This window comes from Leptidea sinapis, chromosome 6 (genome assembly GCF_905404315.1).
Source record: "Leptidea sinapis chromosome 6, ilLepSina1.1, whole genome shotgun sequence".
Classification (NCBI taxonomy): Eukaryota; Metazoa; Arthropoda; class Insecta; order Lepidoptera; family Pieridae; genus Leptidea; species Leptidea sinapis.
The window spans coordinates 1,667,362-1,694,651 of record NC_066270.1 but is presented as its reverse complement, the minus strand read 5'-3'; the positions used below and the strand labels follow the sequence as shown (position 1 = coordinate 1,694,651).

At 35.4% G+C, this 27,290-nt stretch overlaps 1 protein-coding gene across 1 annotated transcript in view; it reads right to left on the bottom strand.

Annotated features, from left to right (window-relative positions):
• Positions 1-27,290, bottom strand: part of LOC126964887 (uncharacterized) — a 389,045-nt gene that overhangs the window by 14,606 nt on the left and 347,149 nt on the right. The window contains exons 6-13 of the mRNA XM_050808203.1: positions 26,797-26,996; positions 25,711-25,815; positions 24,275-24,357; positions 18,595-18,672; positions 17,748-17,824; positions 15,719-15,783; positions 13,583-13,766; positions 4,434-4,570 (exon numbers count right to left, since the gene is read on the bottom strand). Coding sequence (XP_050664160.1) covers positions 4,434-4,570; positions 13,583-13,766; positions 15,719-15,783; positions 17,748-17,824; positions 18,595-18,672; positions 24,275-24,357; positions 25,711-25,815; positions 26,797-26,996 — 929 coding nt within the window. The remainder of the gene's footprint in view (positions 1-4,433; positions 4,571-13,582; positions 13,767-15,718; positions 15,784-17,747; positions 17,825-18,594; positions 18,673-24,274; positions 24,358-25,710; positions 25,816-26,796; positions 26,997-27,290) is intronic.

Genomic DNA, 27,290 nt, shown 5'->3' with positions numbered 1-27,290 from the left:
AGTTTGTTGATTGGCTTGATAATTGAAATTCCCGTACCGCTTCAGGAATAAAAGTTGTCGATTATAGAATCACTTTGTTAAAATTAAACTAAGAAATCTCATCAAAAGATACACAAACACTCACTAAAGTCTAGAAATTAATTCCATTTCACGTTTCCAGTGAATACAGTCTTTAAGAGGAAGTAAATTGTTTTATTATTATTATTATTATTATGCACTAGCAGATCATTGATCTGTTGCCTGCACTGCATATACATATGTTTACAATTTAATTTTATTTTAAATGTTCAAAAAGTCTATTTTTAAACTTTTTACTGATTCTGCATTGATCACAGAATCTGGTAAGCTGTTGCATATATTCACCACCCGATTTAGTAGAAAGTTTTTACTAGGGTTGCTAGCAAACTGATATGTGGTTAGTTTTAATGTATATTCTCTTAATTTGGTATTATGACTTATTCTGTACATGTTGTTGATATTTGCTTTGTTTTGTTGATTTATTTGTTGCATAAAATCTAATTACATCTCTTTTTAGCTAGGTATTACAGTACAAATCATTGGCCAAGAGTGATTTTATATTATATGGGCAAAACACTAAAATATAACCATAAATTCATAAATAATCTACTCGAGATAAAACAAATATAGCAAAGCGAGAAAGGAAAGAGAAAGGTACGCTTAATATCATGTTTTCTGTGTGTATGTGTTTGGGTGAGTGTGTTGTTATTATGAGTGTTTTTTAATAATTTAGGTGGTTCGACTGATGTCATTTTTGTTTGATAATATATTTATTTATTCATAAAGGCTTGACAACTAAATACAATTGATTAACTTATGCACTAAGTATTAAACAAATATAATAAAATTGTTTAAATGTACTTAAATTATAGTTAGGCACAACATTACTATACGAAATACATGTGATATTTTAAAATATAAAATCTATAAATTTTGGAGTGCAATATAAATTTGTTTTTTTAAAATTAAGAAAATTTGAAAATTAGATATTAATGTTTTCATCTATATTAAAAATAAAATTATATAATTTTAACATCAGCTGTAGAGGAGAGTTTAAGCCATAATTACTGCGGTGGAATTTAATGTCCATTGGGGAAAAAGTACTAAGCCGACAATTGAAGGCAGGCAACAAACATGCAAACCGATTTGTGATAAAAGCGAAGGACAGTCCATATCATAAGTTAAAAGTTATTTTATATATATATTATAAATATATTTTTAACATTCAAAATAAATTTAGTTTTGGTAAGGTAGAAAATATCTGGGAAGGACGTATTATAGAGGTGGGGAATACGGCTCGTTAGATGATTTTGAGAGTATCTCGAGTGACAGTGTGGTACTAAAAACATGGACATAAAATGGCGGGTGCGCCGTGTTGGCGCTCTTAGTTTGACGATAGTATTTAATAGTTCAGGACTATCTATGGTATATGTTTTAAAACACGTTCAAGTAATCGTTACTACATAAAGAGACTATTGCAATATTATAGCTATATATTTAGCGCCTCAATAAGGCTACTGGAAACCCAAGCGCTGGCAGCTATCTCGGTCAACGGATCAGCCTAGCTATCCAACGCGGAAATGCTGCCAGTAGTTTAGGTACGCTTCCACGTAATGATAGTTTTAATTTTATGTAGTCATAGTTAATATAGTTATAACATTTGTTTTGTTTATAGGTATTGTATTTTATATTGACATTACGGAAAAAGATGTATACTTTTCCTCTGCGGGCGTGGGTTCGAATCCCGCCTCGTCTTATATAACATAATAAAATTTCTCTTTTTCGCTTGATGTGGAAATGTTATGATAAAAAATTGATATAGTCCTTGAGGAAGTGAGATCTCTAGAGTGGCTCCAGCCATATATCCGTAGAAATCTAAAGAAGAAGTGATGGCCGATTAAGCATGTCGCCTCATGACTTATATATCACCAGCGAGCAAACAACGAAAGAAACAAATAAATAATGTGTATGTCATTATATCTAACCGCGGAAATTCTTACACAAATTGCGACTATACCTTCTATACCAATCAATGTATTACATTTCACTGGTATGTCATTTTCTAAACTGGTGTTAAACTTTAACTTGAATTTAAATAAAATATAATATGGCGTTCATTTCTTCCAATGAATTCCAATTAATTCGTAGTACCGTCATTTAAAAGGTATAAAAAGGCATTTATTTTCTCAAAATTGATTCCTTTAGAATTCTTTTTGATGTCATTTCTAATAACTACTAGATACTACTACCGCTTCGGAAACAAATGGCGCTCTGAGAGAGAAGAAGCGGCGCAAGAAACTCTCCCAGCATTCTTTTTTTTGCGCTCTTTTCAATAAAAATATACAATAGTCATTTCTATCGCTATAAAATAATTACAATCTAGTCCCAGGCTGTCCGATCATTTAGATATTCAGCAGTGGAGTAATAGGATTTACGACAGAGCCATTACTTTTTAAAAAACATTTAAATTTATTTAAAGATAATGCTTGAACAGTGGCTGGGGCTTTGTTATAGAAGTGTATACATTTACCCTTAAAGCTATTATGTATCTTATGAATTTTGCACACATACTGCTGTCCTCAATATACGGAGAGTTCTGATAACATTTCGTTTACTGTCGTACCTAGATTTCAATTTATAAACAAAGAAAAGAGATTCAGCAAACTTTATTCATAATTTCGGCAAAAAACATGAAAAAATATCCCAAATACACATAAAATAAAATAAGAATCCTGTGAATAAAAAATGTACATCATAGTAATTTGCCGTTGATAAGTCATTACTATCTCATAAACCAATCTAAAACGATACATGGATACATATTATAAGTGTTATTACCTATTATGCATCTGTACGAGTTAATTCAAGATTGCAGTTTTACATAGCACATCGAAAGCATTTAAAATACAACCTTACATTGCTAGACATAAAAATATTTTTCGGGCATCTATGATGGGTAAGCACTGCCCAATAATTGCGTAGAATTAATTGATTACAACGCAGAGATAAATTAAATAATGATAGAGGTATCTAATACATTCGACGCCTCACTCATTTGTTAGTAATTATCTGTTCGTCGTAATCTATAGTGAATATCGAATACAATTATCTACTATTAATTATGCGTTTCATAGGCTAGGTCTATAATTAAATCACATCAATGCCCCTGTGGCGTGGAAGTAGATGCTCTTGGGCGCTGGTATGGGACGCGACTTGCGTTCACAATCTGGCTCCTTCTTATGTCCAAGTTACTTCAGTTAATGTTTTTGCTGCTGCTTCGACGGCCGAAGACAGCAAACGTCGCAAATATCGGTCTCAGTGAGTTACATCTGTGTGCCTTTTAGTGTCGAGACACATGGTCCATGGCGTCCAGAGGAAGAATGTACAAAAAGCTACATACACGCCTCAATACTGAAAAACCAAGCGCTGGCAGCTATTTCGATCAATGAATCAGCCTAGCTGCTCAACGCGGAAATGCTGCTAGTATTCTTGGTACACTTCCCCGTAATGATAGTTTAATATTAATCGGTTGAGTAATAAAACAAACAAACTCATATTAGTATTTCAAATAGTAGGTAAGGATTATTACCTTCTGCGGACTTAACGACCCAATTCAGATTCTGTGCCGAGACCTTACTATAAACTTATTATCACTATTATAAATAAATTGACGTACAATTGACAACTAGACTACCAATCGCCTATTAAGGTCGTCAAAAAATGTCCGAGCGGCATTGTATATATGGGCGCAAATCGCCACCTACCATCAATTGTTTGCAACTCTTGATATTTTTGTTTTAGTTTATCGTTAAAATATATAATTATTAGAAGAATTATTAAAACATATATCTGAAATATATACGTTTTAAATGTGTGTGAAATTCTTAGTGTTGTATTTCTTCATGATGGACAATTCAAGGAAACCCTGGTTTAACGCCGACATATACATATAGTTTTTTCGAATACAATAAACATTCATACAAATTAACACCTTATTTCGTAGCAATAATGTTCAATGTCTGTTGTATACGCTAATTAGAACGTAGTAACACTACGTCACGCGCGAGAAGGACGCGAACATGAGGCAAGAACATTTTGTTTTAGCAATTGAAATATAATTATTCAGCAAAATGATTAAAAATGTCGAACTAGTTACACAATTTTGTTAATTTAAATGGGTACTTACTTGACGACGACATACCATCATTTTTAAGTTTGGATATTCTGTTGTTTGGAAAGTTTTTCTCTGAACACTGTCATTGCATGGCTTTGTATTCAAAGCGTGGTCGAAACACAACTGAACGAAAACTCTGCCTAATAGACGCATAGGCACAGTTTTGCTTTAGACAATTTTTGAGCGTGACTGTGAGTGTAGTTGTTTATTCTACGTGAATGTATAAATAATATTAAATTACCTGTTAGTTCCGTTGAAGTTGATCTTTACCCCGTCCTTGTACCATGTGAAGGCGATATCTGGCGAGCCATACGCCATGCAGCTCAGGATGAACTCGGCGCCTTCCCACACTTCCGGATGCTGGTTTATTATAAGTTTCTGGGAAATGAATAAAAATATATTATTTATACATTTTATTTGTGGCAAAATTTATTAAAGATGTGAGATCTATGACGCATCGTACGTTCATCTTGGAATAATACAACAGATGAAATATTACGATGGCGTATTTGTACCTATTCCCTTTTCTTCATCATACTTTTAAGTATAAATGATACAAATTAGGATATCATCCCCACCATCTGGATATGTGGCGGTCCTCCACAGTGCGGTTTTTAAAGGAGATTTCTTCCACGTACTACAAAGCTGTGGAATGAGCTTCCTTGTGCGGTGTTTCCGAGACGATACGACATGGGTACCTTCAAAAAAAGTGTGTACACCTTCTTTAAAGGCCGGCAACGCTCTTGTGATTCCTCTGGTGTTGCAAGAGAATGTGGGCGGCGGTAATCACTTAACACCAGGTGACCCGTACGCTCGTTTGTACTCCTATTCTATAAAAAAAAAATTGCAATTGCTATTATATTCCACAGTATTCATACGGGTTTATTGAATCCGATTCAGTAAGTATACTCCATCTAACACAAACATTAGAACGCTACAAATGTACACATAACACCCTTTCACACCATTACACAAAATCTTCTGATATCTCTGTCTAGCGTACTTGGAGCTAAGAGTCAGCTCACACCGAGACGCTACGTGGTAAGGCACGTTTATCGTGAAAACTTAAAATTCTTTTTTGCTCTCATATAAGTCCAGGATGAAGTAAATTTTTAATGTCTAGTAAGTAGTCATTTGCCTTTTTTATATAACTGCGTTTCGTTGCGATAGTAAAAAGTTAAAAGGTGAATAAAAAATATTAATAGAAAAAATTAAAATGAATTAAGTAAGGACTCGTTTTTATTGTGGCAACATCCTTAACTTACATTACCACGAGTTTATGTTAGCCATACAATTATACAATATTAAATTAATAACGGGGAAATTCACATACCTTAGGTAGATATGGTTATGAAACCGAAACAAGCGAAGTGCACTTACATATTTAGTTAATACTAAAAATATCCAGTGATGGGAAAGTTGGAATATTCCCACGAGCCATAAACTTCACAACCCGTTGATTAAAACGCAAATTCAGTTAATGGATTTAATAAATTATATTGTAGGTACTAAAAGAAATAATAAATTAGGATTGTCGCTAAATCGCGACGCATCTCTGTGTGGATTAACCCTTACCAGAACTTAACAGTCCGAGCTCGGCGCGCCTGGATTTCGAGTACTTAAACACAAACACTTTTAACAGAATTAACGAGATATTTAAGTTCAGCTAAGTATTGTTAGTTTCATTAAGCCGTAAAAGTTTTCCCACACTTCCAGCTTTTTAACTTGTAACAATTACAAATTGACATCGTTATATTTTGTCGTTATACCTAGCTTTATACTTATCTTTAAAGGTCTCATAAAGTTGTTAATTTAGATCTCGGTATAGCTTATGATTAAGATAATAAACCCTTTGCAGACTTAAATGAAAAAGCGCTGGAAATGTTTATTCCCAGTTCTCCAAGAAAATTTTATTACAGAAGAAAAAATATGCAAATACATCTCAGGCGGATGAATATTTATGATATTAAAGAGGTTTAGTCTTTACAGTAGTAGTTTCTAGAAAGATAATTTAAATTTAGTATTTGCGTAGAAATTTTTAGCATAATATATTATTTTTATTATTACGTCCTTTGGTTCCTCTATTTTTGAAAAATTACCGATTAAATTAATCTGACGTCTTGGAAAGGCCACAAAAACTCTAAATGCCAAATAGAGAATCACTAGTCTAATAATAATATTAAGTCTCATGAGATCTAAGCAGGGTCTTTTCACTTCTATACATTGGCGTTTTCTATGGAGGCCGATTAGCTCTCTTTGGTAGTTACCTATATCGCTAGATGGCGTTAGCGAAGGTTGACCGGTTTTACGAGATGGCGCCTGATCGGCGATAAAGCTGATGACTCTATTCTCCTCATAATAAGTTACTCTATGGATCTAACTATCTATGTGTCGCTTGTAACGTTAAAAGGCATAAAGGCATTTATTTTCTCAAAATTGATTCCTTAAGAATTCTTTTTGATGTCATTTCTAATAACTACTAGATACTACTACCGCTTCGGAAACAAATGGCGCTCTGAGAGAGAAGAAGCGGCGCAAGAAACTCTCCCAGCATTTTTTTTGCGCTCTTTTCAATAAAAATATACAATATTGTACATTCATTTCTATCGTTATAAAAGAATCACAATCTAATCCCAGGCTGTCCGATCATTTAGATATTCAGCAGTGGAGTAATAGGATTTACGACAGAGCCATTTTTTTTATAAAACATTTAAATTTATTTATAGATAATGCCTGAACAGTGGCTACTCTTAAAGCAATAGCTTTATTTAGCTTCATAAGATACATAATATATCTTATGAAGCCTACTAGAATTAGTTAAAAGCAATCCCTTATTTCTAGTGTGTTTTGTTTTGCCTCCAAACTAAAAACGAAGGACCATCTACGCTTTTTACTATTTATATATCTTAAAAAATTTGAAGTTTATTGTGTTATATTTTATAATAAACTCCCTAATGATATTAAAATATTACCAATTTAATTTTTTTTATGTATCGTAATAAATAAATTACTATCTAGACCTATTAAATTGTGAAAGATTATTTGAATGATAAAGGGGATAAAAGGGGTTTCCGAAGCAGTCGTATTATCTAGTATATTAGAAATGACATCAAAATGTATTGTAAAGGAATTTTGAGAAAATAAATGCCTTTTATGCCATTTATTGTTTCAATACTTATTGTTAATGAATATTGTTATACTCATTTGAGTGCCATTGTAACTTTTGTAATTCATCCTGACTTGCATTAAATAACTTATAAAATTAACAGTGAATAAAGTTTTTTTTTAATTTGAATTTGAATAAACTCAGAGAAGATTACACAAAATCCCGCGGTATTGTCATCAAAATAAATTGCGTGAGTTGTAATCGATATTCAACCTTATCACATTTTTTTTCAAAGCTGAAATTCGCTTGTCTGAACGTCATGTACGTGACTTGTAAGACACCAACTTTCGAACGTTGCATGTTAATCATTAATACATGAATTTCTGTATAAATGCATAATTGGGTGCATAAGGGCATGTCGGGATCTCAACAGTTTTAAAGTCACAATGCGGGTAGTGCAAATACCTTTGTGGTATATAAGGTTTGTGCCTGCCTTTTGTGTTGGGGTTTGAGTTGAAATAGCCGCTGTCAACTTTGGCTGGTTGTCTAAAGTTTAGACTCTTAATATTATAAAAAGAAAAGATTTAATATGTGTATGTTTGTCTCAAATGGATAAAAACAATCCCAAACGATTTTAAAACTTATTTCAAAAAGCAATCTTTGCAGCGAGCAAGAAATGCGAAAGTGATAGTCAAAAGGTACCAAAAGAAGCAAAGAACGAGAACTTAATGAGAATAGTGAGAAAGAGAGAGGGAGAGAGAGAGACGGATCTTTAGATACAACAGATGTCGAAGGATAAACTGTTAAGGAGGCAAAACACCGATCATAAACGATGAGTTGAGGAATGAGGATATTCAAATGTAGGTAAACATTATTACTTTCGTTTACGTTAAGTTTTAAGGGCTTCGTAGCCAAAAAGCAAAAATCGGAACCGACATGTCTCGTTTGTTTGTCCGTCTGTATGTCACAGCCACTTTTTTCCGAAACTATAATAACTATACTGTTGAAACTTGGTAAGTAGATGTATTCTGTAAGCCGCATTAAGACTTTTACTCAAACCCATACGTGTGGGTCTCTATTATTACGATATTGAGGTTTCTAAAGTGGTAAAATGTGCCACTCGCCTATAACTTCTAAAATAAGAGAATGATAAAATTAAAAAATATATATGATGTACATTACCATGCAAACTTCCACCGATTTGGTGTGAACGAGATCTAGTAAGTAGTTTTTTTAATACGTCATAAATCGTAAACCGCAATTTACCTTTCATTCAATCAACTCAAAATAGAAATATTATTATTTAGAACTTTAATATTATGTTACTGGCAGCTACAGAACCCTTCATGGGCAAGTCTGACTCGCCCACTTGGCCGCTGTTTTGTTTCTGTTCGAGTGTTTTGCGATTGAATTTGGGAGAAATTTTATTAAACTAGCTGACCCGGCAAACGTTGTTTTGCCATATAAAGTATAATTCACGCGATAGTTTTATAAGTTATAAAATATTGCCTATATTATAGCCTGTACATCATTTTGTTCTATTGTCAATAGTGTTTGTAGCGCACGCAAAAATAGGTTTTCGATTTTACACCTTGTGTTACAAAATAGCAATTTTATTACGGATCCCTAATTTTGAAGAAAAAACATAGCCTGTAGCCTTCCTCGATAAATTGACTACCCAACACTGAAAGAATCATTCAAATCGGACCAGTAGTACCAGAGATTAGCGCGTTCAAACAAACAAACACTGCAGCTTTATAATATTCGTATAGATTATTTAACTCGGTCCGAATATCATGCCGGCCCAGCTTCTACATGTTGGTTCATTACTAGTCTGCATTTTAGCTCGAGTCAAAGGTGACAACTTCTAGGTTTTGAACTTGTTCTGTAGTGTTCGAAGATAAGTTCCGGCAAATGTGATATTCCATCTTATAGCCTTTATCTTTGAGGGCGCAGTAAGACACACAAAAGAACGTTTTGTGGGCAGATAATTCCTCTTATATCAAGTGGTCCATTTCCAGTTCTAACATTTATTCCCATAAAACATGAGCGTCTCCATTTAGTTACATACTTCAAGATCCGAAACAAAAGTTTTACTTATCATGATCACAGACCATTGGTTCATTAAATTGCCGTTGGATATTGTCTCTTTCATACATCGCTTTCACACAATTCATCCGTTACCAAACTTAGTGTCATCAGCGAAACTATTCACATTTGTAACCTACAAATAATGAACATTTCTTGTTTCCCACGAGTAATACTTGCGCATACACTAATGAACATTTTAACTTATTAAATTCACATCTCGCAGTAGCTTTTTGAAGTAAAAAATTCTACAAACGCGCTGAGCACTCTATTTTGCGTCTGACACTAATCCGTTACGCACGGATATGTAACGTATTGGCGTTGCGTAGAGACGTCGCTTCATTGTGTGTCTTCTACCGCATTTATCACGGGGAGTGTTCCGAAGAGCTGTTTAACCTGATTCCTGTCGCCGAATTTCACTTTCGCACGACACGCCACAAGTTAGGATATCATCCCCACCATCTGGATGTGTGGCGGTCCTCCACAGTGCGGATTTCAAGGAGCTTTCTTCCACGTACTACAAAGCTGTGGAATGAGCTTCCTTATGCGGTGTTTCCGCGACGATGCGACATGGGTACCTTCAAAAAAAAGCGCATACTCCTTTCTTAAAGGCCGGCAACACTCCTGTGATTCCTCTGGTGTTGCAAGAGATTGTGGGCGGCGGTGATCACTTATCCTCCTAATCCATAAAAAAATGTAACGTATATAGAGTAGAGATACAAAAGCGACAATAAGTAGCTAGTTAAATTACTGGGCAAATGAGACTTAACATCTTATGTCTCAAGGTGACCTGCGCAATTGTAGTGCCGCTCAGAATTGTTGGGTTGTTCAAGAATCCTGTCGTATCAATAACCATCAGCTGAGCGGCCTGCTCGTTTCGTCCCTTATTTTGTATTTTGCATAAAAACACACGGGTAGAGTTAGTTTACCGTATTAATATAATAAATCAATAAATAACCTAAAATCAATTTTCATAATATTATTTTGGACCATCCTGTAAGTAATCTAGTAGCCGCGCGCTATAGTAGGCACTGATACCTCTTGCCTACTTGTGCGACCACATAAGGATGATTAACATTTTGTTTCCTAAATACATAATTTGTTTGTTCGTTGTTAATAGCTGACCCGACAGACGTTGTTCTGTACATAATAAATAAAATACTGTTTTTTTATGAATTAGTCAATAATATTTCATAACATCAAGAGTTATTGTTTCATAGTAGAACTGTCAAACCGTGCCTCAATAAATTCTCTCATAGAAAATATATCCATATAAAACAAATGTTGGAAATAAAAATAATTGTGGGTCCCGAATCGACACAAAATCTATCCTATCACTCAAGTTGGACTAAACTGCACTCCATAAAGTAATCCCCATTAATATCCATTCATTAGTTTAAGAGTTTACTGGAAACAAACATCAGGACACTGGATTTATATATATTACTAGCTGACCCAGCAAACATTGTATTACCGATATTAAAATCGCGATACAAAAGTAACTGTTGATCGTAGATGGGTGAAAATTTGAAGTTGTATGTATTTTTCAATGCTGACTCATAATCATACAAATTTAAAAAAAAACCACCCGTAACATTTAGGGGGATGAAAAATAGATGTGGTCCGATTCTCAGACCTACCCAATATGCACTCAAAATTTCATGAGACGGTCAAGCCGTATCGGAGGAGTTCAAAGTTTAACACCATGACACGAGCATTTTATATATTAGAAAATAAGATGAGTACGAAGATACGGTTAAGATGCTCTTTCCGTATGTTTACTTAAAGTCTCCACACTGTATAACATAGTTTTCACACAACACATTAAATTAGCTTATACTATATGTTTCTGTATCGAAAAACTTTGTATTTCTGCAGAGTCACATACATGCTGCTAATTTTCGGAACAAATAAATTAAGCCATTTCAAACAAAGTTTAACCACAACAGCTACGAGCGACAAAGCTGTTAGAATTTAATTAGGGCATGTCTAATTGTATCCCCGCGCTAATAAAGAAGGTGCTAACTCAAATTAACGAGATAAATGTCTACGTGCTGGCACTAAGCCAGATGTAATTGAATCTAGACTGCACATAGGAAATAATTAAACTTTCGCCGCTAACTCTGAACTACAATCATTAGATTCTCAGTGCACTTGTTTTAATTGAAACGATAAAAGAAACTGCGATTTTGATAACACTTAAGTGCACTTGGAAGAAGGAATTTTATTGCAGCTTACAACTTTTGGTTTAAGAAGGATTATTAAATTAAGTGGGAGGCCCCTTTGCGCAGGATGCCGGCTAGATTATGGGTACCACATTGGCGCCTATTTCTGCCGCGAAGCAGTAATGTGTAAGCATTATTGTGTTTCAGTCTGAAGGGCGCCGTAGCTAGTGAAATTACTGGTCAAATGAGACTTAACATTAAGACGTAAGCGTCTCAAGGTGACGAGCGCAATTGTAGTGCCGCACAGAATTTTTGTGTATTTCAAGAATCCTGAGCGACACTGCATTCTAATGGACAGGGCTTATCAATTACCATCAACTGAACGTCCTGCTCGATTCGTCCCTTATTTTCATAATATAATATTAGTGTTTCACGGTAGAAATAGGCGCCGTTGTGGTACCGATAATCTAGCAGGCATCCTGTGCAAAGGAGCCTCCCACTGGTGAACATTAGCCGTACGTAAGAACTCAATGTTTCTTTTATTCTACAACGCGTGTGAGGAAGGGCTCACGTGCTACATTACGTTTCACCGAGTAAAGATCTTCAGAGGATGCCTCTTGTAGAGGTGAAACACGTGTCTAATTGTTTTAAGCAGTGTTTTACGTTGCTGATAAACCCGATAGTTCGGTCAGCGGGGGTCGATTCTTTGGTTGAAGACGGGTATAACTTTTATCTCTAAACCATGCAGTTGGGCTTTACGTGAATTCTGTATGTAGTCTAACATGATTTGTTAGAGCGGAGTTAACTTAAAACTTAAACTTAACTAAACACTCAAGATAACTCATTACAATCAGTTAATTTTCGATTTCCGCAAACCATCTTACCCCTGTAGCCAAAAACGACCACCCATTCGAAGAAGTATGCCTCAGACCTGAGAAGTGCGAGCGCAAAAAACTCAGCGGGTTTCTTTTTTAAATTATAAATTATCGGTACAATGAAATAAGAAAGTCATTTATGTTATAGTAACTTTTACCATTTCTTTTTTTTTATTTCGTTACACATTTATGAATGAATAAATCGGAAGTTTATATAAGACTATGATAACTAAAGCAATGTTTGAATATTAATATAAGACAACGATGGTTGTATATGAATGGTAAATTAATGTTTTTTGTGCTCGTTTCGTGTAGAGGTAAGGCATATCTCATAGCGGTGATGTTACCTAGTTTGCAGCGATCTATCCTAAAAGACACAGGCTGTTTGCGCACATCTATCGTCCATGTGTTTTATGAGATAGAAGAACAAACCATCTTACTGGTCATCTAACGATAAGTGATCACTGCCGTTATGCTTTATAACATCACCAGAGAAATAAATGAAGATGTGAAGAGTACTGCCTGTGTAATACAGTTGCAGTTCAGTGGACTTCTTGCGGAGTGGACTGTACGTAGAACTGGGAAACTAACCCGATCAAACCACACTGCCAGTGACACTTAATCTGGCAGTTTTTGCTTCTTTCACTGTTCTTTTCGCGTCGCGATATGTTTCGAGCGGAACGTGTTCACTGGGTATCAAGTCGCGTATACAGACCGTGAAGGTATTGGCGAAGAACTGGTTCCGAATTCCAAAATGGCGCGGTGCAGCGAAGTGGAGAAGTGGGTAGCGTGATAAGAGAAGGACAAGGTTTTATACACATTATCGTGCGGCCTTTATAGTGAGAGTACGCACTTTTATTTAAGGCATTATATGCGTTGTACTTTCTTCTTCTTCTTCTTCATCGTCGTCCCCTCACTGCTGAGGATCGTGACTCCGTAGATTGTCAACAGCACGCCTCCATCGGTTGCGGTCGGTGGCCTGTTGGATTGTTACGTTGACAGGGATATCCAGATATCGGATATCTGATCCGATCATCTTGTCGAAATTCGACCTCTCGGTCTTTCCTCGGTCACGGTATTTCAACTAAGCCAAATATACAGCAAAACCCGCAGATACGAGGTACGCGAGAAGTATTCCAATTATGAAGCGACTTACGTGTAAGCTAAGTGCTGGTTGCATATCGAAGTGTAGTGTTGCCGGCAGGAGTTTCAACGTCATGACGTCACTGCTCCCGCTGGTGGCCGCTAGTCTGGCGAGGGCTGCTCGCACGGCTCCTGCCTGCCTGCGGGTGCCCCACACTCGGAGCCAGACAGTCCGTGCACCGCTTCTGTCTGCCGAACTACATACAGCTTATTTTATAAAAAACAACTTTTTATATAAGTAGCTACATGTAAAATAGCGGCTTAAAATAGTTTGGATAAGTATACGTTAATTAATAGCTATACGTTATTGACTTATAGTTTCAAGCAATTAATAATATAATAATTATAATAAAATAATAATATTGACACACTTATACACAAATTATCTTGCCCCAAACAAGGCATAGCCTGTACTATGGGTACAAGACAACGATATATTTAATACAATATACTTACTTCAACATAAATAAATACATATAAACATCCATGACTCGGAAAAAAACATCTATATTCATCATATAAATGATTGCACCTACCGGGATTCGAATCCGGGACCTTTAGCTTGGTAGTCAGGGTCACTAACCATTCGGCTATATGGGTCGGCAATAGCTAATAGTTATTTATGCAACTGTTGTGTAATAAGGGGTATTAAAACACGAATGTGGATTTATCTCACGAGGCGAAGCCGAGTGTGATAATAGTATCACATGAGTGTTTTAATACCTAATTATCAACAGTTGCATACAAGACTTTATCTACACCCAGAATATGAATACTCTAAAAGATTCTGAAACAGTTAGCTTACTGCTAACATTAAAACAGCCAGTATTAGTAGGTAGTAGTAACCTAATATCATCCAATACTGATTATATACAAATAAACTAAGAGTTAATGAAATAATTATTTATTATAGTAGTAATTTACATTTTGTATAGTGCAATAATTAAAATTCACTTGAATATTATGTTCTTTTGCAGCGCTTAAAATGAATCGCTATTTTTTTTGTAAACAAAACAATAAAAATATCTAAGAAAAATAGCGGGGATTCGAATAACCTACTTTTTTTACGGCGCGCGACGTTCTGGTAGTGCGGAACGCGCATAAACCAAAATGTTCTTTTTTCAAAATTCATACAGATACCACGCACCGAGCAATAAGAATGTGGCTGAATTGAAACTCATTGCGCATGAAGGGATCGAAAAAAAAACACATAGGAGTGTTGTAATGAAATTCAGTACCAGATTACAACACTCTTTTGGATGATGTAATGTTTATTAGAACATTGGGTGTTTTAATGTTGGCAATAAGCTAACTGTTTCAGAATCTTTAATAGAGGATTTAAAGCATTGGTGTAGATAAACATATTTTCTAAACTGAATGAAATTATCCTATACTAATAATATAACGTATCTGAAATATAAAGTACGGTTATAGCATTCTTCTCCCTCCATTCCTTATCCGCTAGTCCCCCCATATCTATTAATTAATTTTATACAAACCTAGTTTCAGTTAGGTTTAAGTTCTAGTCATTAGTATCGAAGTTAGCTTATCTTTTATCTTAGTATTCACAATTAATAATAATAATAATAATAACATTTTTTACACAAATTATCTTGCCCCAAGTTAAGCATATATAGCCTGTGTTATGGGTTACAAAACAATGATATATTTAATACAATTTATTTACTTAAACATACATAAATTCATATAAACATACATAAACACATTTAAACATCCATGACTCGGAAACAAACATCCATATTCATCATATAAATGCTTGCACCTACCAGGATTCGAACCCGGGACCTCTAGCTTAGTAGGTAGTAGTACAATTATGCCAGGTTTGGGGCAAAATCCAGGAAGCTGGGTGCTTCCTGGAGGATTCGTGGATTTTCCCCCAAAAACTATTAAATGTAAATCAGTTCTAAGCGCAATCTTTTTTTCATCCCCTAACACGATAGGGATGTAAAAATAAGTTTCTGATACCTGTTAAATTCTTCTCATAACTAGTTAGATAGTAAGCTCTTATGTAAATATATAATAGCTAATAAAGAAATTAAAATTTAATATTAATTAATATTTAAAGAAAGTAATTCAATTTAAGCTTTTCTAGTATTATAATATTCTATCTAGATTATAATATGCTTACCTTATATTGAGGACCTCTATATCATCATGCAAAGTTATGTTTGATTTGATCAAGTAGTTGGTAACCTGAAAATAATGTAAAATAAAATAATCGTTTTATGTCGGTTAAAGTCCTATATCAAATAGGACTCAAAGTCCCATATATACAATATTTTATTTCAAATTATGGTTACATAATATTTTTTGCAGAGGAGTTTACGATTAATATTTAAGGAACAAGTAATCAACAAGCACCCTTCTCCATTTTTTGCGTACCTCCATCTTGGTTTTGAAGTGGCTTCTGGGTTTGTTAAATAACATCAAAGATTCTTTTAAAACCTTAATAAATATATAATTTGAAACATTTCAAATTGGCTTGCCACAAACCTGCCTAATAAATACAGGGATATAAAATATACTATTTTGTAATTTTTAAGGTGCCGTACCCAAACTTTAAAAACAAAACCTTATCACTAAGACTCCAAAGTCCGTCCATCTGTCTGTCTACCTTGCAAACCGCTCCTATAGGTACAGTGACTTTTTTGCTGGTTTTAGACGCTTGAAATAATCATTGAATATTTAGTTATATTTAATACGTACCTAAGTATTCATCCTTACTCTGTGATTATATACTCACTTCAAAATTTTATAATTAAATTAACAAACATGATTTTCTGCCGTTTTTATAGATAATGGAACCCTTCGTGCGTGAGTCCGACTTGCACATGGCCGGTATTATGTATATAATATGTTGCACCATCATCATCTTCATCAGCCAGAAGATGTCCTCAGCTGGACAAAGGCCTCCCGAAAGATTTCCAAGACGATCGGTCTTGCGCTGCCCTCGTCCAATTGCACCATATTTATTGATATTGTACACATTTTGATTATATTTAAATCTTAATATATATAAATTACGTTGTTTGTCCACGATGGACTCCTTAACTAATGAACGGATTTAAATGGGGATTACTTCATGGAGTGCAGTTTGGTCCAACTTGAGAGATATGATAGTTTATATTTCGATCTGGGACCCATAATTATTTTTATTTTCAATATTAATTGTTTTGTATGAACATATTTTCTATGAGAGAATTTAGTGACGCACACGTGAAACAATTTCATTATAACAACAGGGAGCATTTTTTACGAAATAATTCTTGGTGTTTTGAAATATTATTGGCAAATTCCTATAAAACAGTATTTTATTTATTATCTACAGAACAACGTCTGTAACATAAGTTATACCAATTAAGAATAGTTATATAATAATAGGGGTGAAAGTATGATATTGCCGTTTTATGGTAATAGGTACCTACTTCGAATTGACATATAACCTTCATGGTTAACTAACACGGCAGAAACAGCTCGCAATATCAATGTTGCGTTTGGAGAGGGGACTGGTAATGAACGCACGGTACGATTTTGGTATAAACGCTTTCGTGATGGAAGCTTTGATTTGAAGAACGAACCACGTGGAAGACACACAGATGAATAACAATGAATTGAAAGAGATGGTGGAAGCCGATTCGAGCCAAAGTACCCCGGAATTAGCGGCATGGTTTAACGTTACCTTACCAACAATATTGACTCGTTTAAATCAATAAAATAAAAAAATATAAAAATGGGTGCCTCATGATTTGACTTATCTGCAGAAAGAAACGTTTGTTGAAACTTGTGTTGCCTTGTTGAATAGATACAGAAATGAAGGAATATTGGATCGAATTGTGACATGCGATAAATAATGAATAATTAATACATAGGCGCGCTATAGTCAAATATGTCTACTGTGCTACAGTCGTCGAGTTGCGTATAGTAAGTAGCCCGTGATTACCTATAACCTATATCTATTAGTCTTTATTTTGCGTATCTCGAAATCGTGTTAAAACATTATAGTTGAAATTTACAAATCTCATTGCTGGGAAAAAATATCTGTCTCAATCGTCTTATCGATCTACATGTCATGCATTGAGTAAATCTTTTCAATCATTCTTAACCCTATACAGAGCTAGGTCACCAAAGTAAGTTTATATATATAAAGAAAATAATACCTGTTTAATAATTTCGCTTGTAATGTTCGAGTTTTTTGCATCAATTAGCTGTAGTCTCGTCTCAAAGCGCACTGAGTCTGCAAATACAAAATATTTATATAAAATACTCTAACAATTAAATATAATATAATATATTGAAACTGTTTTTATTTATTTATTTATTTATTAATAATGTTGTAGATATGAATAAATCGTATGCCAGGGATCAATCTGTCCTAACATACCTCCCTATTTATACGAGCAACAACTCTTCCATTCAACTCTACCATGGTCCTAAAATACTGCCCTGGCTGACCTAAGGCTTAACAATTGGTTTGGTACGTACAAAAAGATCGACCACGCGGACGACACGGCGCAGCTAATTAAACTCAGACAGCGACCAGTCTCGGCGGCGTAAGGGATGGTACTCAGTAGTTTTGTCTTCCCAAGAGTGCTTAGCGACCGTATAAATTTGTGTGTATGTGTGCGGGCGCTCTAGTATCAAGTTAAAGAACTGTTCTATTACTATATTGTGGATAAGTGTATTTAAATACTATACGACCCCGACCACACACACACAGTCTCACGCGTCAGTCATTATAAAGCTATACAAGCATCCCTTCAAACTCAATGCATTAAGTGGACTTTTTCCATAATTTCTATCTACATCCCTTTAATAATCATCTCTTTGCATAAACACTAGTCACATGAAAAACAAAACATAAATTGCCTCGGAGTGGCCAATCGGTTTGGGCAATTCTTCTTTACAATTCTTCCACATTTCACTTTAAAGTAGAAACGAGTCAAAGGCTAAAACAGCCATAAAATAATTAGATTGTACCACTGAACACACAATGGAACTACTTACAATTGTCCTCGTCTCTCGGGCTGCAGTCACAAGATTTCCCATTTTTACAGCCCTCTGAACACTCTTCAATCCCGCATTCTATAATTTAAACAACATTTTTATTAAAAGCGTATAAATATTTGCTAAAATATTTTATCATGCTCTAAATACTAGGGGTTAAAGTTTGAAATTACCGTTTTATTGTAATAAGTTCTTCGAATTGACGTATAGCCTTCATGGTTTGAGATTTTTGAGTGAAACTATTTCACATGTAGTTATTTTTTTTTAAATGTGCATCATTCGATTACTGACTTTCTGTTTTTTTTATTAACCATATATAAGAAAGAGTTCCGACGCGTAACTTATGCGGCAGAAACAGCTCAAGGCAGGCAGCAACAATGTTGCGTTTGGAGAGGGGACTGCTAATGAACGCACCGTGCGATTTTGTTTTAAACGCTTTCGTGATCGAACTATGATTTGAAGAACGAACCAAGTGAAAGACCGCCCCACACAGGTGAATAACAATTAATTGAAAGAGGTGGTGGAAGCCGATCCGAGCCAAACTACCTAATCGGGTAGGTTTAACGTTACCTTACCAACAATATTGACTCATTTTCGTCAAGTCAATAAAATTAAAAAAGATAAAATATGGGTGCCTCATGATTTGACTGATCTGCAGAAAGAAACGCGTGTGAAACTTGTGTTGCCTTGTTGAATCGATATAGAAATGAAGGAACATAGGACCGAATTGTGACATGCAATGAAAAGTGGATCCTTTACGATAGCCGTAAGCGAAAAATGCAATGGCTGAACCCAGGTTAAACGCCGCAACAACGTCCAAAAGAAAATCTTTCCAATAAAAAGCTAATGGTAACTGTTTGATGGTCTCAGCATGGTGTTATTCACTATCTAACTATCTAGCTTTCTCCGATCTGGTCAAGCAATAACGGCACATGTCTACTGTGCCGAACTCCGAACAATGATAGCAAAACAAGCAGTAAAACAGCCCCGACCCATGACCGGATCTTCACCATTATTGCTCCATGACAACGCGAGACCTCATACAGCACGAGAAAACGTTTCAACTCCACAGGAACTGCAGTTAGAGACCATTCGCCACCCTCCGTATTCGCCAGAAGTTGCTCCAATGGACTACCATTTTTTTCGTGATTTGGACTATTTTCTACGTTTTCATATATTTTTTTTAATTTAAAATTGACAATGGTCTACATCACCACCACATATACCAACTCTGCATATATTCTTATTTTGAAAGAGATGCCCATAAAGCTGTCATTAAATTTCCTCAAGTTTTATTCCTCTACAATTGTTTCTGATATCAATTTAAGACTAAAGGTTACCCCTTAGACATGGATATATACCATCTCGGACTTTTTTGTATCTTTGGTCTTAAATACTGTAGTACATTATGAAGATCTATCTGATACGGTTCAGCGAGCGTTTGGAATGATAGCGCAAAAAAATGTGTTCATTTACGACATCACATTAGAATTCTAAAATTATCAGTTTTTTTCTACTATATTAAGCATAAAGGCATAAAACACATAAAATGCATTTGTTTTCTCAAAATTTATTCCTTTAGAATTCTATTTGATGTCATTTCTAATTTACTAGATCATAGGTTCTCAACGTGGGCGAAAACGCCCCCTTGTGGGCGTTTGAGACTTTCGGGGAGGCAGTAGAAGACCCAGAGAAAATTAGGGGGTATTGAGATGGCGAAGATGGGGCGTGGGTAGATTAAAAAATATAGTCTAAAAAGGCAAAAAAATACACGACAATACTCTAGAAAAAAACATATTCTCAAAGTGGGCGGTGAGCAAAATAAGGTTGAGAAACTATGTACTAGATACTTCTACCGCTTCGGAAACAAATGACGCTCTGGGAGAGAAGAAGCGGCGCAAGAAACACTCCCAGCATTCTTTTTTTGCTATTTCTATAAAATAATCATAATCTAGTCCCAGGCTGTCCGATCACTTAGATATTTAGCTGTGGAGTAATAGGATTTTCGACAGTGCCATTTTTTAATAAAACATTTAAATGTATTTATAGATAATGCCTGAACAGTGGCTTGGTGGCTTGAACAGTGGCAGAGGGACTTTATTATAAAAGTGTATACATTTACCCTTAAAGCTGTTACGTAAAGCCTTCTAGAATTAGTATCAAGCAATTCCTTATTTCTCGTGTTATAATAATGAAAATCACTATTGAGAGCAAAAGGTGCGATTTTTCTGAACGTTTATAAAAATTTCATCTAAAACAAAATTATAAAACTGATAACAATTTTTTTTTTGTTTTCTGTTTTATTTGTATAATTAATCCCAGAAGTGAGGGTTACCCACTTTAAAAAAATAACAAATTGATTAGATTTAAAAGAGCGACATCTCAAGTCAATTTCCTAATATGTTCATATTGGGGTTGAGCAGGTTATCAACTGTAAAGTAGATCCTGTAGATGAAGCCACAACCTGGGAGTTGAACAAAGCATACAAGATTTTATAAACGATACGGTTGGCTCAGTTGGAAAAAACGCCCGCAAGGAACACGAGAGGTAGCGGGTTCGAGTCCCGCATCGTTCATAAAATTTTGTTTTCATATTTTATTTGTGTTATAAATTCAGTCCCAGTAGTGAGGGTTATCACTTTAAAACATAATAGATTGCTTAAATGTAAAATAATATTATTACATAACATCAATAACTAATTCGTAAAATATGCTACCTGTTGTTATAATGAAAATATCTAACCGTGTGTCTATACATTCTCTCATTGAATAAATATATACAAATAATATTTATGTGTCCCAAATCGAAATAAAAACTATCCTATCTCTCAAATTGGAATAAACTGCACTCCATGAAGTAATCCCCATTAAAATCCGATCATTAGTTAAGGAGTTCACTGTAAACAAACATCAGGATTTATATATATTAAGATATATTAGACACAATAAACTCTTTATCGATTACGAATATATAGACAACTATAATCAGAGACGATAATAGATTCATTCATTGTCCCGACGGAATTGTCATATTCGAACTGTTTGCATTTTACAGTGAGGTTCTATTAGTTAATTCTCAACAAACAAGCACTTACTGAGCTTATGTAACTTTCAACTGCAGAAAAATGAATTACTTCACAACTCTTTGCATAACAGTTTGCAAACACAGGATATTACTGTGATATTACCGTCAACTACTATTTATCTAACAATCTCAACGCTACAAAGAAATCTGAATTGTTCTCCATTCGATTGTTTTATATTTTTAACGTCACAGTACACGATATTATTGAAATAAAATTGATTATAGTACACGAAAATCATACTTAAAATTTTTAATATTACATCATAAAATGTAATAGTTAAAATTAAAGTTGATAATGGTGATCACCGAAAATACTGAAAATTTTATAAATCTCTTTATATATATAATTCTTGTGTGCGTGTGTATGTCACTGAACTCCTCCTAGACGGCTGGACCGATTCTAATGAAACTTTCTGTGTGTATTCAGGTGGATTCGAGAATGGTTTAGATTCACAATTGAACTACCCCCTAAACGGCTGGACCGATTTTGATGATATTTTTGTGTGTTCCAGTGAATTTGAGATTGGTGTGTGTGTCTTCAGGTGGATTCGAAAATGGTTTAGATTCACAATTAAACTATCTCCTAAACGGCTGGACTGATTTTGATGACTTTTTTGTTTGTTTCAGTGAATTTGAGATTGATTTAGATTCTCAATTCCGCCCATATAATATAATTCTCCTGCTCATGTGTATGTTAGTGAACTGCTCCTAACGGCTGGACCGATTTTTCAAATTTAAAACATGTGTACAGGACAACGTCTGTTGGGTCCACTAGTTAATAAATAAATTACTAAAATATACTTTATTCAAGCAAGTTTTTAGTAAACTAAAGTTTTCTATATTTTTTAGTTTCAATGTCTGTGGCATTTCTTTATTTTATTTAGATTAATTAAATAAAGTATTTAATTTATATTGTGCGTGTACTTTATATTGTAAATAAACTTAAACATAAATATAATGCACACATTTGTGTGTACTTTCTAACAAAAAATGTTGCAATACAAAATTGGCTTCAATTTATACTTGATTTTACATAACTGCAATTCACAAATGTGTTTCTAGATTTTTTTTTAACATACTGACAAACAAATATTTCCCCTTTATTAAATATGGCGATGTGTGGCGGTCTTCCACAGTGCGGTTTTCAAGGAGCTTTCTTCCACGTACTACAAAGCTGTGGAATGAGCTTCCTTGTGCGGTGTTTCCGGGACGATATGACAAGGGTACCTACAAAAAAAAAGCGCGCTCACCTTCCTTAAAGGCCGGCAACGCTCTCGTGATTCCTCTGGTCTTGCAAGAGAATGTGGGCGGCGGTGATCACTTAACTCCAGGTGACCCGAAGGTACGCTCGTTTGTCCTCCTTTTCCATAAAATAAAAATAGTATAAACCTAGAAAATATAGCTATAATGGGACTTGGGTGAAAACATACAAAATATAGAAATATGATGCATGAAAATGTAGAACGTTATCTAATTCGAGAGAAAAACTTGTCATATTCCTCACAAAGACACGGAAGGCTATATTTCAATATGACACAAGTAACCACTTGAAAGGTAATACATCGCACCTGTCGGCGAACTATCGGGCAACTTCCGCGCGTGGTGTGCGGTCCACTTTATCTTACTTCTCCTATGATATATTACTTCTAGTTTCTTACGTGCGCCACCTCTTTCTACGTGCTCGTAAAACACACTTGTTGTGTGAAGTTATCTATAGTTATTAAAGTATGACTGTGTATTCTGATGTTCTTACAACAAGCTTAAGGCACAAGCAATCTACAAATATACAGCGTTTTTTTTTAATGACTATACGGGACGAGACGAGCAGGACGTTCAGCTGATGGTAATTGATACGCCCTCCCATTACAATGCAGTGCCGCTCAGGATTCTTCAAAAGCCCAAAAATTCTGAGCGGCACTACAATTGCGCTCGTCACATTGAGACATAAGATGTTAAGTCTCATTTGCCCAGTAATTTCACTAGCTACGGCGCCCTTCAGACCGAAACACATTACTGCTTCACGGCAGAAATAGGCGCCGTTGTGGTACCCATAATCTAGCCGGCTACTAAGGAGCAAGTGCAAAGGAGCCTCCCACTGGAAAAACTCCCACAGACAATCTACAAATATACAGCGTAACTCAACAATGGCGATATTAGATGAACATACGGGAAGAGTTACTTAACCGTAATTAAAAAAAAATATACTTAAAAATAATTTATAATTAATAGAAATTTTTAAAACAAAATTTATGAACGACGCGGGTCCCGAAACCGCGACCTCTCGCGTTCCGTGCGAGCGCTCTTCCACTGAGCCAACCGTTTGAGTAATCTTGATATGTCTTTGTTCAACTCTCAGGTTGTGGCTTCATCTACAGGATCTACTTCACAGTTGATAACCTGCTCAACACCAATATTTGCATATTAGGAAATTGACTTGAGATAATCGCTCTTGTAAATCTAAACAATATGTTATTCGATTGACAATGACTAATAAAATTGCAGTATCTCTTTAAAAAATGTAATTAATACAAAAATGTCATACGTAATCAGCGCCTAGAAGCAAAGAGTGGTTAGTCTGATCAATTTAACAACTAACCTGGAGCGGTTATTTCCGATTCACAGAGATCGCCTGTGTAGCCTGGAGCACAGATACAGCTTACAGCAGCCGGACCCATTTGTCTGTAACAATATTAAAATCCATTATTTATACTAATATTATGAAAATGACAATGGGAGGCTCCTTTGCACAGGATGCCGGCTAGATTATGGGTACCACTACGGCGCCTATTCCTGCCCTGAAGCAGTAATGTGTAAACATTACTGTGTTTCGCTGCGAAGGGCGCCGTCAATCGCATCTGTCACCAATTTAATACAATTACTCAAAATAATCAGCAACTCAATTTATTCAATTCTACGTCAACCTGCTTTCGTCATAATGTCATTGACTCCCTGTGTAAGGGGGCTAATTTATAGAAATTACTATAATTTTTGTTACACTATATAAAATAATCAGAATGTCTCTAAGACTTTTGTACATGACAGTATACATATTTTTTGTCAAATAAAGTTACATAAAAAAAAGAAATCCAGGATGTGGATTAATATATTAACTTTGGATCGCTGAAGAAAAGTGACGAGATGAGAGATACACCCTGTCATCAAAGTTTCTTGATAAAACCCAAAAATTTAGAGGCATCGTAGTTGCACTCGTCATTTTCAGACATTAGATTTAAATCTCATTAGCCCAGTAATTTAAATAGCTAGAACGCCCTTAAAAGCGAAGCACATTACTGCTTGACGACAGAAAAAAGCACTAGTGTGTTACCTGCCTAAAACCGAGCTTTACTGTTTCGTATTTTAGATACAATTCCGCACTGTACGGTAAATTTTAATTGTGTTTGAAATATTTATAATGCCATTATATGTGGTATACTCTGGCTTTGCTCCAAAGCTGCAATTGCCTTCCCCTAAGATGGTAATAAGTGGGTGTTTTATTATCATTGTATATTTTACGAATAAGACTCGTTTAATTTTCTGGTTCATTAAAAGTATTATTACAAAATGTGGGTAGATTTAAATGAAGACATTTATATGTCATTTTTATTTTATTGCCAACTTTTTATTACTTTGAACATATCTTTAAGTGTCCTTTAATAACCAACACTTTTAGAATTAGAATTTTATTTGCGCAAAGATTTATCTTGGAACTATTTCATTGATTCTGTGTTATACGAGTACAACCAGAATATTAAATAATCATATAATAACAATAATCTAACATTGGAGTACACTTCAAGTACTCCAATCCAACACGATGGTCCGACAAGATCCGCTCCGCTGTCGACTCTACGGTTCCCAATGCCTTTCACACCGCCAGAGACAGGAATAGATGGAGAGCGATCATACGTGAGAAAGTGATACAGAGGGGTGGTCACGACCGTCAGTACTGAGGATTACGACGCAGGGAGCAGGACACTTCAAGTAGCTCAAAAACAGTCAATTGGCTAATAAAGAACGTAGAGAAGTACATACCTGCAAGTTCCGCCATTCTTGCACATGTTGGATGATACAGGACAAAGTGGACCCACTCCGCAGTCAGCTCCAGAGTAACCCTCGAAACACGAACAGAAGAATTCCCTGGGAAATGAGAAATAGATAAATATGTGGTGAACAGAGTTTTGCACGGTGAAAGCCGATTATCTAGTGGGAGGCTCCTTTGCACAGGATGCCGGCTAGTTTATGGGTACTACAACGGCGCCTATTTCTGCCGTGAAGCAGTAATGTGTTAGCATTACTGTGTATCGGTCTGAAGGACGCCGTAGCTAGTGAAATTACTGGGCAAATGAGACTTAAAATATTATGTCTCAAGGTGACGGCGCAGTTGTAGTGCCGCTCAGAATTTTTTCGGGGTTTTTCAAGAATCCTGAGCACCGTATTGTAATGGGCAGGGCGTATTAATTACCATCAGCTGAACGTCCTGCTCGTCTCGTCCCTTATTTTCATCTATCCCAATCTAGATTTCATAGGGAAGCGCCTGCAGCAAACATAGCCCTTCAAAACTCTATAAACAATTTGTCTACAGACATCAAGAAGTCACAAATAACAAAAATGAAGAAGCGAGTGTTTTGTTAAACGAAGATGTAGGTAATGAGACCGGTGGAATCTGCCATCTTTCTTTGCATTACTCTGCATTCCAAATTATAATGTGGTGTCCATATTGAAGGATTGGCTAATAGACTTAGTTCTGCAGCATACGCGGTTAAAAAGATTTAGTTATTTTCATGGTATTCCTTATTGTGAGCGACATTGCAATTATCGCACCCTCATTTTGGGACATAAGATTTAAGTCTCAGTCAAACCAAAAGTTTCCTGCGCCGCTTCTTCTCTCTCAGAGCGCCATTTGTTTCCGGAGCGATAGTAGTATCTAGTAAATTAGAAATAATTTAAAAAAATAATTCTAAAGGAATCAATTTTGAGAAAATAAACGCCTTTTATGCCTTTTAAAGTATAAAGGTGCTTATACTTTACGGATTGGTGACAGAGAAAGGCGCCTCTGATCCACCTTTCAACCGGCATCCACCATGGGTTGTTGCTATAAGGGAAGATAGAATAACTCACGTATAATCCTGCGTAGCGTAGCAGTGCCCCAAGAGTCGACACTCGATGGCACTGCACGAGGCAAGAGGCGCGGTATCAGACTGGGGCTTCACGGAATACGTCACGTTGAAGCCGAACACGGAGAGGAGTCCTAGCGCTCGCAGGTGGGCGCCCTCCGCGTGCTCCAGCGATAGCTCCACCACCAGGACTGGACTTTGCACCTGGAAATCATAGATGATATAAATGAAGTGTATCTTTATTGCACTACAGAAAGCAATAGGCGGCCTTATAGGCTTAAAGGCGATTTCTACCAGGCAACCTGTAATGAAGTTGTTTTAGTTTAAAAGACAACAGAAGGTGGTGTTACCTTTATGCATATTAATTAAAACATACACATACAGTAAATAACACAAAGAAAAGATTAGTAACGAATTTGTCACAGTAATAAATAATAATTATGGAGCATTGTTTTGAAAGATTGGAGAGTTTGAGCCTTTCTGATTTCAGAGGGAAGA